The following is a 17953-nucleotide window of genomic DNA, read 5'->3' as shown; positions in this document are numbered from 1 at the left end:
TTAATATATAAGTGAACGATGTTGGCGTCACTACATATATACTAATGGAGATATGGCGTGGAAGTGTGTCGACCGTCGTCGAGCTTGGTCCTTACTGCATAGGTTATAAGTTTGGTATATAGGGGCGAAGATGCGATTTGCATAGAATTAATATATAAGTGAACGATGTTGGCGTCACTACATATATACTAATGGAGATATGGCGTGGAAGTGTGTCGACCGTCGTCGAGCTTGGTCCTTACTGCACAGGTTATAAGTTTGGTATATAGGGGCGAAGATGCGATTTGCATAGAATTAATATATAAGTGAACGATGTTGGCGTCACTACATATAAACTAATGGAGATATGGCGTGGAAGTGTGTCGACCGTCGTCGAGCTTGGTCCTTACTGCATAGGTTATAAGTTTGGTATATAGGGGCGAAGATGCGATTTGCATAGAATTAATATATAAGTGAAAGATGTTGGCGTCACTACATATATACTAATGGAGATATGGCGTGGAAGTGTGTCGACCGTCGTCGAGCTTGGTCCATACTGCACAGGTTATAAGTTTGGCATGTATGGGCGTAGATACAATTGGCATCAAATAAATGTATAGGTGAACTATGTTGGCGACACGACTAGTACTGTATCAAAATATAACTAGCCGTTGGAAACAATAGTTTTATTGTTTCAACATCCAACTCTGTTGATAATAATTAGCGCCAATAGTTGAAATATAATACCTACTTGCGAATATTACTTAACGCAGTCAAAGATTCAACTGCCTAATAAATAAAAAGATTTAGAGTTTGCACTTCGTGAACAACATTACTCGATATTTCAAATGGTCTTTTGGTTACGTAACTCCTGCTAGACGTTTTACTTTTATTTTTCCATCCAATATGGCCGATACGTTTCGCAAAGGGACAGTCAAATTTATCAACGACAAGCAAAATATATATTCAATATCTTTAATATTTCAACAGGGTAATGTTTTCAACACCGAAATGAACGTCTTCCAACAGTTTCAACTTTCAACTTTATTATAGGATTATTATTACGTGTGTGGGGCATAGAAATAATCGTAATACATCAATTATCTGGGGAACAACCCGTTAATAGGGATTCTAATACGATTTTGATCTATTTTTTGTTTGTTTTTTTGTTAGTATCGTTTCGATCTCCTATACGTTTAGTTTAATTGTACTGGCTTGTCGCGCGTCTATTCAATCTGTTTTTGTTAATTGTTTTACTTAGGAAGTAAAAATACATAAGTTTTTGATATAAATTTTATGACTAAACTAATTTCTAAGTGAAGAATAATTATTAGTTATTATTTTTTTGGTAAACTAATGTTTTTTTTTAAGACAAGATATTTTATGCATAGCACAAAGGGTAACAATTATATATATATATATATATATTTATTACATATATCCAGCAAATGTGGTCAACACGGAACCGTTTCTAAATTAAAATAATTTAAAAACCGTAATTACTAAATTATCTAAAAAAATATAATAACATATGTGATGCACGAGGTTTCATCGAGTATGTAGAATTAAGCACTGAAAACAGACCTGAGCTAATAAATCATTACAAATAATCAATTATAGTTGCGTTTACGTCGGCGTTATTTTCAAAAGTTGAAAATCGCCAACGTTAACGACGTTGGCGTTGGATGGAATTATCGTCAACGCCCAGTACTAGACACGACCCACAAACTATTCATCGACTTTTCAACGGTTCATAGCCTATCTTTCTTGTTTCCACTTAAGTGTAATTTAGCTGTTTTATAGGTATTTATACGATGGAAGAAATGGAGGTATGGCATGGAAGCGTGCCGACCGTCGACGAGCGTATGCCATATGCATACTGCGCGGGTTACATTTGGTATGTAATTTTAATAATAATCAATATATAATAATAATTAATAATAAAGCCGGTTTTATGGGCAATGACCTTTGTGCACGCAGAACATGAACCTAAAAAGGCCATGTTGGCATAATAGCACATAATACTTTGTGCAGGGTTGCCGATGCAAATGCATTAAAAACCCACAATATTAGTTCAAATGTTAAAATAAAATAATTTGACAAACAAAATTAAACAAAATTCTACGAAATTAGTTTTTTTTACTATCTAGTCATTTTCAGCTTTTTTTCTTTCGTTCAGGCTTTAAAAGTAGAAATTTCGTTGAATATTTACTGCTAAAGAAAACCAAATTATAGTACATTCTCACAATTATTGTAAATAGTATTTTTAATGTTGTTGGATAATCGAGAAATGTCTAGACCACCGCATTCTATACACAGAATATAAGTCCTTCCCGCAAAATAACCAATTCAGAAAAAAACTTGAGTTGAGTTGAGAAACCCAAGAGTTTGCAACCCAGGATGTGTTTGCAATCCTCTCTACATCGGCACTGTTGCACTGGGTGTTTCCAAACATACAAAGAGATCTTCAATATGTAATTTTATTAGATTTTTTCTGCATTTATTTTAATATTAAAATTAATTATTTAATTAGTATTTAAAAAAGTTTACTAAGCTTTTACTAATGAAATGTTTTAATCATTTACAAATGTTCACGAAATATTGAGATAACAGAAACAAATAATATTTTTTATGAAATAAATTCTTATGATTTCTTTTATTATTATTATTATAAAAGCCTCATTTTATATTTTTTAGTAGACAATATTTACTTTTATTTAAAATATAATAAGAAACTAGCATCGAGTCAAGTTCAGATTTGGCCGAAGCCGAAAAGTTAACAGTAAAAAAGGTTTACATGGCTAAATAATAAAAATTCAAACATCATAACAAAAGGGCCAAATAGAACAGATTCTGTATCCTTCTAAAATGTTCAGAAATGCACTGGTTTAGCAGGAAATTTTATTTTTTGTTCCAAATTCAAATAAAACAAGATTTAAAATATTTTTCTTTCTTACAAACCTCGGGGTTAGGCCTATTACCAAAAGTGGTCGCATCCATTTCATTATTATTTTATTTTTTATATTTTTAGTAATAGCTATATTAAAAACACAAGGCAAAGAATTTTATTCAAAGACCTCCTCACTGGGTATTCTTGTTCCGAGGCGGATTGCAGTATGTTGTAAGGGTGTTATGTCATGATTTAATCTAATTTGATCTTCATGTTTTAGACCATAACAATAACTATACTTAGAATGGTTTTTTTATATCCATTTACCCCCCGACTTACACAAACTCCATAAATACAAAGTACAGAAAGATATGGGAATTTAGAGAAATAGCAAAGAGTACCTATGTTATATACTAAATTTGTACGGACCAAACAAATACACAATCTATATCGTATCTGAATGCAAAAAATACTTACCCTCGCTCTAACACTGCGGGGAGGTGAAGTAAAGTTAGTAGATAGGATATAAGAAGCAATGAATTATTTTTAAATAATTTAATAGAATCAGATGACGTTTCATATCAATAAAGTTAAATATATCCAGAAATAATTGTTGGTGAAATAGTGATTTTTTTTTATTTTTCGAAACTTTACCATTCAAGTTATGTGAGAAAGGAAAAAAGATAACATTTAAAATTTATTTTAATGTAATTCCTGAAATCAAAAGGGTTCAATTCCCTCGCGATCTTTATGTGGCTAAAATTAGAATTTTTGAAAATTATGTTTGAAAGTTCCCAAAAGAAATCAGCTCGTAGTATGTACATTTTTATTATTTGTGAGCTAGGTTAATATGTGAACCATCCTATAACACGTTTTAGGCGCGTGATCGCTATTGCTGGCTGAAAGTACCTATCTACATGTACCTACATATTTGGTTGGGACAAGTTCATGCTAAACAAATTCGGGATCGGACATTATTTTTACCAAATTACAGAAATGATAATATTATATTACCATAAGTACCTATTGATAGGTGCATATCTCATGGTCCGATTGTTTCATGATTTAGATTATATATTTTACGACAATTTGTTGGAATGTAGTTATGTTACGAACGTTTACTAGTACCAGGTACGGGGAGGGGAAGGAGATGAGAAAGAGGAAGGTTAAGAAGTACCTGAATGTCCAGAATGGGGAGAATCATGATTTTCCTTAATGATATCCGGTATATCTTCAATATTTGGATTACAAATTTTATTATTACAAATTGTTACTTTAGAATCAATTCAATTCAAATTTTATTATTACAAATTGTTCCAGCGAATAAGTAAAAAATGACAGATTTTATTTTATTTGAGTTTAAATTATTTATATCATTTCCAAATGTCGGGATCGATATAAAGTTAATATTTTGAGAGATTAATACCTATATCTTTTAATTTTCTGAAGCAGTTGAATACATCTTGATATGAGGGTTTATCCCAAAAATGTTCTTTTGCAATCAAATGGAATATTTTGAAATTATTATATTTAGAATATAATATATCATTTAAGTCGCTTTTAGATTTAGCGATTTCATTAAAATTAGTTATCAGGTTTTTTATTTCAAAAGCGATTCCTTGAGACATCTCTTTATCGTTTGAAATTATATGACACCAATTATTATCCTTCCGAGTTAGCAAATTATTATTGATTTCAACGATATTCTGACAGTCTGTATTTCTATTTAAATAGTGTGATTTAATAAAGTCTTCATATGAGTTTGGTTCTGGATCTATCTTGATATGGAGTAGGTATTTGTTTACGTACATCTTTACGTTACAAGATGATCTCAGTAAATAGCATTGGACATCGTAGGTCCATTAACTTTAACTGAAAACGGTAACAAGTACATCCTTACGTTACAAGATGATCTCAGTAAATAGCATTGGACATCGTAGGTCCATTACCTTTAACTTAAAACGGTAACAAGTACATCCTTACGTTACAAGATGATCTCAGTAAATAGCATTGGACATCGTAGGTCCATTACCTTTAACTGAAAACGGTAACAAGTACATCCTTACGTTACAAGATGATCTCAGTAAATAGCATTGGATATCGTAGGTCCATTACCTTTAACTGAAAACGGTAACAAGTACATCCTTACGTTACAAGATGATCTCAGTAAATAGCATTGGACATCGTAGGTCCATTACCTTTAACTGAAAACGGTAACAAGTACATCCTTACGTTACAAGATGATCTCAGTAAATAGCATTGGACATCGTAGGTCCATTACCTTTAACTGAAAACGGTAACAAGTACATCCTTACGTTACAAGATGATCTCAGTAAATAGCATTGGACATCGTAGGTCCATTACCTTTAACTGAAAACGGTAACAAGTACATCCTTACGTTACAAGATGATCTCAGTAAATAGCATTGGACATCGTAGGTCCATTACCTTTAACTGAAAACGGTAACAAGTACATCCTTACGTTACAAGATGATCTCAGTAAATAGCATTGGACATCGTAGGTCCATTACCTTTAACTGAAAACGGTAACAAGTACATCCTTACGTTACAAGATGATCTCAGTAAATAGCATTTGCAATTCCGAATCACGAAGCCGTCACAATAGCTCATCAATTAGTCAACAATTTTATTTGTAAATTTGGAATACCTAAACAAATAATCACGGATCAAGGTAAAGATTTTACGTCCTCAATTTTAAAAGAAGTTGCAAAAATTTTCAAGATCAAACAAATTCAAACAAGCGCATATCATCCACAATCTAATGGTGCGTTAGAAAGGAGTCACGCTACCTTAGCTGATTACCTTAAGCACTTTATCTCCGATAAGCAAACAAATTCAAACAAGCGCATATCATCCACAATCTAATAGTGCGTTAGAAAGGAGTCACGCTACCTTAGCTGATTACCTTAAGCACTTTATCTCCGATAAGCAAACAAATTCAAACAAGCGCATATCATCCACAATCTAATGGTGCGTTAGAAAGGAGTCACGCTACCTTAGCTGATTACCTTAAGCACTTTATCTCCGATAAGCAAACAAATTCAAACAAGCGCATATCATCCACAATCTAATGGTGCGTTAGAAAGGAGTCACGCTACCTTAGCTGATTACCTTAAGCGCTTGTTATATGATAGCGAAATTTCGCAAACTGTCAAAATGTCTTCATTTTTTTGTCACTAGAGGGCGGTAGTTGTACATTAATGAACATGTTAAAATATAACATCACATGTGCGTTTGTCGCAAAGCAATGATCGTATAATATGAATGTGAAATATTAAGTAAAACAAACAACTTAGTAAAAAGGTATGACTTATTTGCATAACCTACTATTTTGGTAAAGCATTTAATTTGACATTTTTTATAAATGTTTCATCATTCACTTGCTGTTGTCATTAGTGTTGAGGAACATTTCCGATACATATAGTTTGTTTTACACGGTGTTGGGAAACTCGTGGTATAAACGGTAAAACCCTTTATAGGGAGACCTGCAACATTAAGGTTTATATTTCTTTATGTTTCCAAGTTATAAGCCCTTGGGTTGTAATCATTCTGAGGTAACGCACAGAGGTCTTGAATCGAACCAACCGCCCGAAGTTCGCACATGTTGAGTAAATTTACGAAAATCGCGTCCTGGTCAGTTTCTCCATAACATTATTGTTAAAAATTGGGGGTGATCCTTTTTGAATAAAAACTGGTTTTCTTAACACAACTTTACATTTATTTCAAACTATTGAAAACAGGTATAATATTTATACAGAACTGTGCGAATAACACTGCTACGATCGCTCTGACTTATGAGCTTGTTTATTATCGAGTTATTGTTGAGAAAGGAACGAAAAAACACATAATGCGAGCCTTTTTAAAGACTTCAAAACCCACTACATGTAAATAAAACACTTGTCATCGTGATGTCTAGCAGTAAAAATGAAACCTGCTATACCGACCAAATTGACACTATTTTCTAAGCAAGGACTCACACCATTTTGGTTAAACATAGTAACTTCACATTTCTAGACTACAGATGTCGGTAGCCTGCAAAATTGAACATATTGCCAGGGGGCGGGATTCAAAAATTGCACTAAATTTTTGAATGATAATCTATTTAAAAATAAACTATAAAACAAACAGAATAAACTAAAAATTCTTAATCTAAATATACCACAAAAATACTAACAAAATAATTCAAAATAGCAGAAATTAACAAAATAAAACCCCCTTTTTTTTATGCCCTACTGGTAAACTTATAAATTTAACTGTATAAATGCTGTTGAATTACTCTATTAATTAACTAAAAATAACTAGAAAATTATTAATCCTATTAAATAACCAAAAAAAATTCAAAAATGACTAAATTACACACGTCTGCATACTAATTTTTACATATTTAAATAGTTCAATAACACAAATAATATAGTTTACACTGAACACAACACAATTATTGTTCCTTTTTTTTTCTTCTTTCTTCTCAGGTCTTCTGCTTGATCCATCCAAGGTGGAGTCGAGAAGATAAGCATCATAGTGTAATGTACATAATCAATCCTTGGTAAGGTCCGGGACGTCAATTACAGGTTTAGTGTCTGAATCCAGGGGCATCAGACATATCTTTGTGATGGGCCTCACAAAGACTCCTTGAGGTGTTTTTAGGGTAACAACTCGTACTACTCCATCCGCTCCAGGGTGTGTATGCAGAATTCGGGCCATTTTCCATAAAGGTGGAGGTAAATGATCTTCCTTTAAAATCACCAGATCGTCTTTTTGCAGTGCCCGTTGAGTGCTGGTCTGCCATTTAGTTCTCTTTTGTAGTTCCATCAGGTAATCTTGCTTCCATCTAGACCAAAAAGATTGAATTAGCGAACTGATCCTCTGATATTGAGTTAGTCTGTTGTCCGGTATCGCCCGGACGTCTCTCTCAGGAATGATACAGGATTCAGTGCCTATAAGGAAATGGTTTGGGGTAAGAGGTTGGTAATCATGGATGTCGTCGGATAAGGAAGTTAATGGACGGGAGTTCAAACAGGCCTCAATCTGACAAATTAAGGTATATAAGAGTTCAAATGTTAATGAAGAATTGTTAGTGATTCTATATAAATGGAATTTTGCTGATTTTACTGCTGCTTCCCACAAACCTCCCTGATTAGGGGCTCGAGGGGTTATGAACTTCCACTCAATACCTCTGTTCACTAAATAATTTTGAATATTGTCGTTGTTTTCCCTCAAGCTGGTGTACAGCTCTTTGAGTCTGCTGCTAGCTCCTTTAAAATTACTAGCATTGTCGGAAAGGATCTTTTCAGGTTGTCCCCTACGGGATATAAACCTTTTTAAACTGTTCAAAAAAGCATTGCTAGATAAATCCGAAACTAATTCCAAGTGAACGGCCTTGGTTGAGAAGCAAATAAAGATACATAAATACGATTTTGCGAGGGAAGCCTTCCTCAGCGTCCCACTTTTAATTAGAATTGGTCCGGCGTAATCTATTCCGGTGATAGCGAAAGGACGACTCGGCGTAATTCTTTCGGGTGGCAAATTTCCCATGATTTGATGACCGGTTCGGGGACGACATCTAAAACATACAACACATTTATGTAATATCCTTTTAATAGTATTTTTACCAAAGATGGGCCAAAATTTTAATCGTATTTCAGCTAACAAAGCTTGAGGTCCTGCGTGTAGGTTTACATAATGGTAGTGACGTATTATCAATTCAGTTAGCTTATGTTTAGCCGGCAAGATAACTGGGTGTTTTTGTTGGTAAGATAAATGTGTAGCCAAATTCAACCTACCGCCTACATATATTAGACCATCATGTAAGAAGGGATTAAGAGATTTTAAATTACTTTTCTTGTTGACGATGCCATGGTTTTTTAATTCTTTCAATTCCTTTTGAAAGGCGTGTATTTGAGCTGATCTCAATAGACATTTCAAGCTTGATTCCAATTCCGCCACACTTAAATTGTCTGAAATTTTACCCTTAACACTTCTGCAGTTATTGACAAATCGCAATACATACGCAGTAACTCTTTTCAATTTAATAAATGATGAGAATTTTTCAAATATCTCCCATTCTTGAATATCTGTGGATAATAGAATATTTTTGCCTTTGAGTTCAGGAGGGTTTGAACACGAAATATTTGATATAGGCCAAGCGTTGACTCCCTCGGTCAACCAACTTGGTCCATTCCACCATATTGCAGAATTTATCAATTTATCTGTAGTGGTTCCTCTTGAAAGTATATCTGCTGCATTGTCGGCTGAAGATACATGTCTCCATAGATCTGGATCACTAAGTTCTTGTATTTCAGCTACTCGGTTTGCAACGAAAGTAGCCCATCTCGTAGGTTGACCTTTCAGCCAGCACAACGTTATCATGGAGTCACACCAATAATGTGTGTCGATCTCCACTATATTTAGCGCATGTTTTATATTTTTTATTAATTTCGCCAGTAGCACAGCACTACAAAGCTCTAACTTGGGCAGGGAAATACACTTCAATGGCGCCACTCTTGATTTGGACGTTATTAAATGTGAATGCCGCTTACCGACATGGTCCACTGACACCATGTAAACGCAGGCTCCGTAAGCTTTCTCAGATGAGTCGCAAAAACCGTGTAGTTGTAGATATGTAGATTGCCTGCAAATAATTTTTCTTGGTATTTTCAACACATTTAGTTGAATTAATTCTTGAAGGTAGGACCTCCAGGGTGCTAATATTTCACTAGGCAATGGATCATCCCACGCTGCTTTAGACTGCCATAACTTCTGCATTATCAATTTGGCTACAACTATAATCGGTCCTAGAAGACCTAATGGATCGAAGGTTGATGCGATGCAAGATAATATCTGTCTTTTACTCTCGGTTCGACTTGATGGTTTCATTATTACATAAGAAAAATAATCAGATTCATTATTCCATATTAATCCTAATATTTTCTCAGTCTTTGGATTGTCAGTAATAATTTTTTCAGAATTGCCTGATTCGGCAATCTTAGCTTGGCCCGACTCGGCTGACAACTCCAAGACATTGGACCTCCATTTCCTCAAGGTCATCCCCGCAGACAAAAAGATGTTGATTAATTGCTCTTTTAACTCTCTACAGGATTCCATGTCATCTCCTCCGGTTAACAAGTCATCCATATAGAAGTCATTTTCTATGACCTGACTAGCTCTAGGAAACTTTATATTGTTATCCATACCAATTTGCCGTAGACTTCTAGTGGCTAAGAAAGAGGAAGGCCCCAGACCATATGTGACTGTCTTCAGACGGTAATGCTTGAGCACCTCCTGCGGCGACTCGCGCCACACTATCTTCTGCAGGTCACGGTCCGCTTCACACACATTAATCTGGCGGTACATCTTCTCGATGTCAGCCGTCAGTACTACTTGATGTTTCCTGAAATGCAATAGTTGGGTGTATAAGTCCTTTTGTATAACAGGTCCTGTCATCAAGGCGTCATTGAGAGAAATTCCATTTGAAGTTTTGGCGGAGCCGTCAAAAACGACCCTCACTTTAGTAGTAGTGCTTGATTCTTTTGCGTGATGAGGTAAAAAATAGGATTCACGATCCCCCTTTGACTGGTCACACACCTCCATATGACCTAATTCCTCATATTCACGCATGAATTGTATATATTGTGTCTTCAATTCGGGATTTGACACAAATTTTCTTTCTATATTTTTAAATCTTTTTTCAGCAGTGAGCAATGAACTTCCCAGCTGATCAATGCATGCTCGACGCGGTAAACTTACTACGTATCTACCGTCGTCTTGTCTAGTATGAGTACTAGCAAAACTGGCTTCACAAGCCTTTTCTTCATGATTTAGAATCTTAGTGGGATTAATCTCCTCCAATTTCCAAAATTTTTCTATTTGGTGACTTATTTTATTTATAGATAAATTACAACAATCTGATACAGGCCTTTGCTTTGGGTACATGTGGATTGGTCCTGATATGATCCATCCCAGTTGCGTACGTTGAAGTGTTGGTCCCGATTCGAGTTTCAATCTATCGTTGGTTAGGATTTCCCAAAAGCTCTCCGCGCCCAACAGGATGTCGATGGGTGCAGCTATATTGAAGTTCGGGTCAGCTAGCTCCAATCCTCGTGGTAACTTGAAGTCTTTTTTCGCCATTGTCACTTGTGGTAAATTTGTTGTAATCTCCTGTAAAATCAGACATGATATTTCACTTTTATAATCAGTATGAAGCGAATTCATCTCCACTGAAATTCTCTTTTTTATGTGAGTGATGTTATTATGGATCCCAGAAACGGGTTTGTTTATCAATTCACATGGTAAATTTAATTTATTAGCAAATTCTGCTCTCATAAAATTTGACTGGGCCCCTGAATCAATCAGAATGCGGGCTTTAAAAATTTTATTGTTACTACCCACAACTCCTATGTTGGCAGTTGACAATAATATTATTTTTTCTGCTTTATCCGATGCAGAAAAATTCGATACTGAAACCTCGTTATCAGCATCCATATTGGAGGCCTCCCGCAGAGGTACCTCATTGTGTAGTAAGGTGTTGTGATTATCTTTGCCACAACGCCTGCAAGAAAAGGTTGCCTTGCAACTCTGTGCCTGGTGACCCACCTTTAAACATTTAAAACAAGCTTGGATTGATTTCGTAGCATCAATCCTCTCATGTAATTTTAATTTCAGAAATTTTTTACAATAATAAATATGGTGACCTTTCTCGTTACAATAAATGCAGTTGTTAGCCTTTACCGCTAAAAATACCGATGAATCTTTTTTGCAATTATTGTTGCCTAGTTGTGTTTTATGTAAGCTAGAAAATTTTTTCTCAGAAGCGTTCATCAGTTCCAATACTTGGGCTCTAGCAGATAAACATTTTAAGAATTCCTTTAACGTCGGTAATTCGTCTTGTAATATATATTGTTCCCAATTTTTTCGGGTAGCTGTGTCTAATTTATTTGATATTATATAAATAACCAATGGATCCCATTGATCTACCTTGACCCCGATATTTTGTAATGCCTTTAAACTAACGTTTGTTTCATCAATTAGATACCTCAATGCTACAGGCTCTTCTTGTTTCATGTCTTTTAATGAAAATAGAGCTTGGATGTGTTTATGAACGGTAGTTCTTAAATTTGCATAACGTTCATTTAATAATTCCCAAGCGGAAATGTAATTTAATTCAGAAATTTCTAGATTAGCAATTATCTTTAATGCGTTTCCCTTTAAAGTTGATTGCAAATAAAAGAATTTTTGTACGTTGCTTAAATTACTATTGCTATGGACTAAAGTCTTGAAGGTTTCGACGAAATTAACCCAATTTTTCTGATCGCCATGAAATTCCCGTAATTGGAGGTTGGGTAGTTTAATTTCCACCTTACTTTGATTGACGGATTCGATCGCACCTTTGGCCGTTGCCAAAACTGAGAAATATTGGTTTTCGAAAGCTTCTCGTTGACTATAATTTTCAATTTCGTCTGAATCCGGTAACATTTCAATTTTCTGTTGAACTGCTTCGAATTCATCTAACAATGATTTCACCCGCTCATATCTTAATTTAATTTAATTTACCGACAATGCATTTAAGGAATCCGCGAATCGGGTTAGTTTTCCTTTGATTACGCCGCGTTTGTTTATTAATGACTTCATATTTTCCATTTTTAATTATATTTTGTTAATATCGGTTGACAATTATTTTATTTTAGCAAACACCCGTTTGAAAGAATACCACGACAATCTTGACAATACTATTTGAGAACACTATTCAATAATATTATATTCTTATTTTCAAGTGGGTAGTGATTTTATTTATAATATTGACTCTATTTAAGATTAATCTCGTTTAAATTACATGAGACCTGAATAAACATAAAATGGATGATAGGAAGGAAAGCACTGAATACTTATCTCAGATTTGCGATGTGGTCCACTTTCCTTAATGATTTCCAGTTTCAATCAATTTTGTATCCTTTTGGCTGCTGGTTCTTTGTTTTTTTTTTTTTATACAATCTCCTGATCGTAATCCGGTTGAAGGATCAAATGTTAAAAATTGGGGGTGATCCTTTTTGAATAAAAACTGGTTTTCTTAACACAACTTTACATTTATTTCAAACTATTGAAAACAGGTATAATATTTATACAGAACTGTGCGAATAACACTGCTACGATCGCTCTGACTTATGAGCTTGTTTATTATCGAGTTATTGTTGAGAAAGGAACGAAAAAACACATAATGCGAGCCTTTTTAAAGACTTCAAAACCCACTACATGTAAATAAAACACTTGTCATCGTGATGTCTAGCAGTAAAAATGAAACCTGCTATACCGACCAAATTGACACTATTTTCTAAGCAAGGACTCACACCATTTTGGTTAAACATAGTAACTTCACATTTCTAGACTACAGATGTCGGTAGCCTGCAAAATTGAACAATTATCAAGTCAGTTATTCCCCTGTAACGCATATAAATAAAAGTACATTTTCCTTACCAACCTGTCGTTTTGTAATGAAAACAATAATTTTATATCATTTTTTTTAAATGGACACCGGTCAGAAAAAAACCCGCTGGAAAATCGAAAATTTCAAAAAAGCTAAGCAAAAAAAAGTTTTTTTCTGTTCATCAAAATGAATATAGAATACCCAAAAATAAAACCATTAAGGGCGTATCGTTTAAAAAAAGTTGTCCTATAAAGGGATAACTTGTGAATAACCTTTCATTTATTGACAATTTTGGGTTATGACTTTTTTTATTTGAGCTTTCGTTTTCGAGAAAATCGAAGGTGGATTTATTTGGTGAATTTCTTAATTTTATATTTGATAGAATATCTATACATATTAATAACATCATTAATAAATTGACCTCGAGAAATAAAAGAAATTTTATTTTTTTATTTATATATTTGTTAAATTATTCTGTGTTATTTAGTACAACTAAACAATAATCTTTTTTCATTTATTCGTTACTTGAAGCATACCTTGTTTGGAGTATTTTTTCCGGCTGCCATGGATAAATCATAATATTGATCTACAAAGAGAAAAATAATATTGGTAATTTTTGGTTCAATTACCAAACGTGCCCTATGATAAAACGTTCACTCTCCCACTTGGTCAGAGCGCGTAAAGACAATGAATTCTCTCACACACACTTGCATAAAGATGCCGCCAGTAAACAACATGACGTTAGTGCTAACCGTTAGGAAAAGGTAACGCATATTAAATGTTGGATTTTAAAATATGACACTTGAAAAAATACAATACGTCAAATTTACATGAAAAAAGAGAATTTGTGAGTAATTACTGTTTTTGTAGCTTCATTAGATTATTGCAATGCTTCAAGTGAGTCGGTATTCTAGTTTTAGACCCATTAATGAAACATTTTGATGGCATTTTCGAAATATATACGCCGTGAAACAGGGAGCGATAGCTTCAGTACCGTTCACGGGGGCTTCTCACCCGTAATAAGTAAAATACTGTGAAATGTCTTGAAAATTTGGTGCAAGATGAAGTATTTATTTAATTGTTAATATCCACAGATATCATAACGATAATAAGAGGCCGTACTTCTACAGATGTGTGTATTATATACATATTTTAAATTAAAAATATTGTGTAAAAGCGTTTTTAATGCGATAATCATGGATCGAAGTTTTAAAAGTGGGTTGTATGGTGTATCAATGTTTTTATTTTTTATAGTCGAATGCCTACAACAACTACAAAAAAAAATAGGCAGACTGAAAAATAATAGTCCATTAATTGGTATAAAAAAATATGAAGTCTGAGAATGACATACGAAAGGTAGTATTAAGCCGTTTTAGGGAGCTGTTTTCCAGCAAATCACCATTATGCCCTATAACCCACTCTTAAGCACTTTATCTCCGATAAGCAAACAAATTCAAACAAGCGTATATCATCCACAATCTAATGGTGCGTTAGAAAGGAGTGACGCTACCTTAGCTGATTACCTTAAGCACTTTATCTCCGATAAGCAAACAAATTCAAACAAGCGCATATCATCCACAATCTAATGGTGCGTTAGAAAGGAGTCACGCTACCTTAGCTGATTACCTTAAGCACTTTATCTCCGATAAGCAAACAAATTCAAACAAGCGTATATCATCCACAATCTAATGGTGCGTTAGAAAGGAGTCACGCTACCTTAGCTGATTACCTTAAGCACTTTTTCTCCGATAAGCAAACAAATTCAAACAAACGCATATCATCCACAATCTAATGGTGCGTTAGAAAGGAGTCACGCTACCTTAGCTGATTACCTTAAGCACTTTATCTCCGATAAGCAAACAAATTCAAACAAGCGTATATCATCCACAATCTAATGGTGCGTTAGAAAGGAGTCACGCTATCTTAGCTGATTACGTTAAGCACTTTATCTCCGATAAGCAAACAAATTCAAACTAGCGTATATCATCCACAATCTAATGGTGCGTTAGAAAGGAGTCACGCTACCTTAGCTGATTACCTTAAGCACTTTATCTCCGATAAGCAAACAAATTCAAACAAGCGTATATCATCCACAATCTAATGGTGCGTTAGAAAGGAGTCACGCTACCTTAGCTGATTACCTTAAGCACTTTATCTCCGATAAGCAAACAAATTAAAACAAGCGTATATCATCCACAATCTAATGGTGCGTTAGAAAGGAGTCACGCTACCTTAGCTGATTACCTTAAGCACTTTATCTCCGATAAGCAAACAAATTCAAACAAGCGTATATCATCCACAATCTAATGGTGCGTTAGAAAGGAGTCACGCTACCTTAGCTGATTACCTTAAGCACTTTATCTCCGATAAGCAAACAAATTCAAACAAGCGTATATCATCCACAATCTAATGGTGCGTTAGAAAGGAGTCACGCTATCTTAGCTGATTACCTTAAGCACTTTATCTCCGATAAGCAAACAAATTAAAACAAGCGTATATCATCCACAATCTAATGGTGCGTTAGAAAGGAGTCACGCTACCTTAGCTGATTACCTTAAGCACTTTATCTCCGATAAGCAAACAAATTAAAACAAGCGCATATCATCCACAATCTAATGGTGCGTTAGAAAGGAGTCACGCTACCTTAGCTGATTACCTTAAGCACTTTATCTCCGATAAGCAAACAAATTAAAACAAGCGTATATCATCCACAATCTAATGGTGCGTTAGAAAGGAGTCACGCTACCTTAGCTGATTACCTTAAGCACTTTATCTCCGATAAGCAAACAAATTCAAACAAGCGCATATCATCCACAATCTAATGGTGCGTTAGAAAGGAGTCACGCTACCTTAGCTGATTACCTTAAGCACTTTATCTCCGATAAGCAAACAAATTAAAACAAGCGTATATCATCCACAATCTAATGGTGCGTTAGAAAGGAGTCACGCTACCTTAGCTGATTACCTTAAGCACTTTATCTCCGATAAGCAAACAAATTCAAACAAGCGTATATCATCCACAATCTAATGGTGCGTTAGAAAGGAGTCACGCTATCTTAGCTGATTACCTTAAGCACTTTATCTCCGATAAGCAAACAAATTCAAACAAGCGCATATCATCCACAATCTAATGGTGCGTTAGAAAGGAGTCACGCTACCTTAGCTGATTACCTTAAGCACTTTATCTCCGATAAGCAAACAAATTCAAACAAGCGCATATCATCCACAATCTAATGGTGCGTTAGAAAGGAGTCACGCTACCTTAGCTGATTACCTTAAGCACTTTATCTCCGATAAGCAAACTGATTGGGACGAATGGATAAACTTAGCAATGTTTTCATAAAACACAACAACACATTCCTCAACTAAATATACCCCTCATGAATTAATTTTTGGAAATAAACCAGAATTACCAACTGCTATTATCAGAGATCCAGAATTTAAATATACTGTGGAGAATCACTTATCAACCGTATAAACTAATTTTTAGGTGTGTTATCACTAATGGCAGAGACTTGAAGGGTGCGCCTGTTCTCACATTGCTGGAGGAATGGGGGCGGAGCTACGAAGTTTGCCGAGTGTACACGAAGCGTGTCACATAAAACAACTTATTGTAGGTAGATATAGAATTGACAATAATGTTATGGACATGGACCATTTTACAAAAATTTGAAAAAATAGTAAAACTTTTACAATCGAATGTGTAGGTAGAACATTAAGGTAAACTTATTAACACATATTTTCAAGAAGACATACAAGTTCATCATATTAATGTCAATGACAACTGGTTACTACCTACTCCTATAATCCAAACTAATTTTTAATGAGAATGATGCATGTCAGCCAAGAAAACATGATTCATTCCAACTCCATTATTGATTTTTAAAATGGCATGTTGTTGGTTGTAGCCTACCCCCACGAATAATGAACGGATAAAATTTTGTATTAAGGTGACCTTTTTGTAAACAGCAGAGCAGGACTGAAATAGCTGATCAAGTATGTGGGCTTGCTGAAAATGATTTTGGCAGAGTAAATAACATTCTGTAATCAAATATTTTGTGCATTCGGAAAGCTGCTTCTTACTGAAATTTAATTTTCTTATACTACATATTAGTTTAGATTAGATTGAAAAGGATTCAATATTATGATGATTACATAAACAAGTCCATCATCACAGTACTTACTGTGTAAAGAGCCAAAAGTGTAATCAGAGGATAGACTGCACATTAACTATTGTCTAACCATTTTTCAAGTTATAAAATGAGGTCCCTGAGGCTGTTTTCCGAATTTTGATTACCTATTTGTGAAGATCCAGACAGAATGTAAAACTAATGTAAGCTTAATGAATAAGTTTATAAAAGGGATGCCATTAAATACTATGGTTGGGACAGGTCAAAAGGATAAATGAAGGAAGTCACTTGAATCAGGTCATGACAAGAGTCAGAAAAACATAAAAGTAAGAATGTGAAAGAAGCAAGAAGTGTGTCCCAAGACAGAGTTGTGGTTCAACTTATTCGGTAGATTACAAGTTGTTCAAAAGAAGTAGTGTTTACAGAAAATATCAAGACAAATAAAATAATCAATCATATTCATAAAAGCGACTTTATTAGGTAATAGAAAATGTAAAAAATAAAATATTAAGTATGACAA

General features: G+C 34.4%; 1 protein-coding gene across 1 annotated transcript; it reads right to left on the bottom strand.

Annotated features, from left to right (window-relative positions):
- Positions 1-6561: 6561 nt before the first annotated feature.
- On the bottom strand, positions 6562-10410 carry LOC149414257 (uncharacterized). Its single transcript, XM_089643682.1, has 2 exons — positions 10080-10410; positions 6562-8449 (listed from the first exon to the last, which is right to left on the bottom strand). The coding sequence occupies exons 1-2, from the start codon at positions 10327-10329 to the stop codon at positions 8361-8363; spliced, it is 339 nt and encodes a 112-aa protein (XP_089499808.1). The 5' UTR covers positions 10330-10410; the 3' UTR covers positions 6562-8360.
- Between the last annotated feature and the right edge of the window lie 7543 nt (positions 10411-17953).

This window comes from Hesperophylax consimilis, chromosome 20 (assembly GCF_061612785.1).
Source record: "Hesperophylax consimilis isolate HC1 chromosome 20, BYU_Hcon_1.0, whole genome shotgun sequence".
In the NCBI taxonomy this organism is placed as follows: domain Eukaryota; kingdom Metazoa; phylum Arthropoda; class Insecta; order Trichoptera; family Limnephilidae; genus Hesperophylax; species Hesperophylax consimilis.
This window is presented reverse-complemented; position numbering and strand designations above follow the sequence as displayed.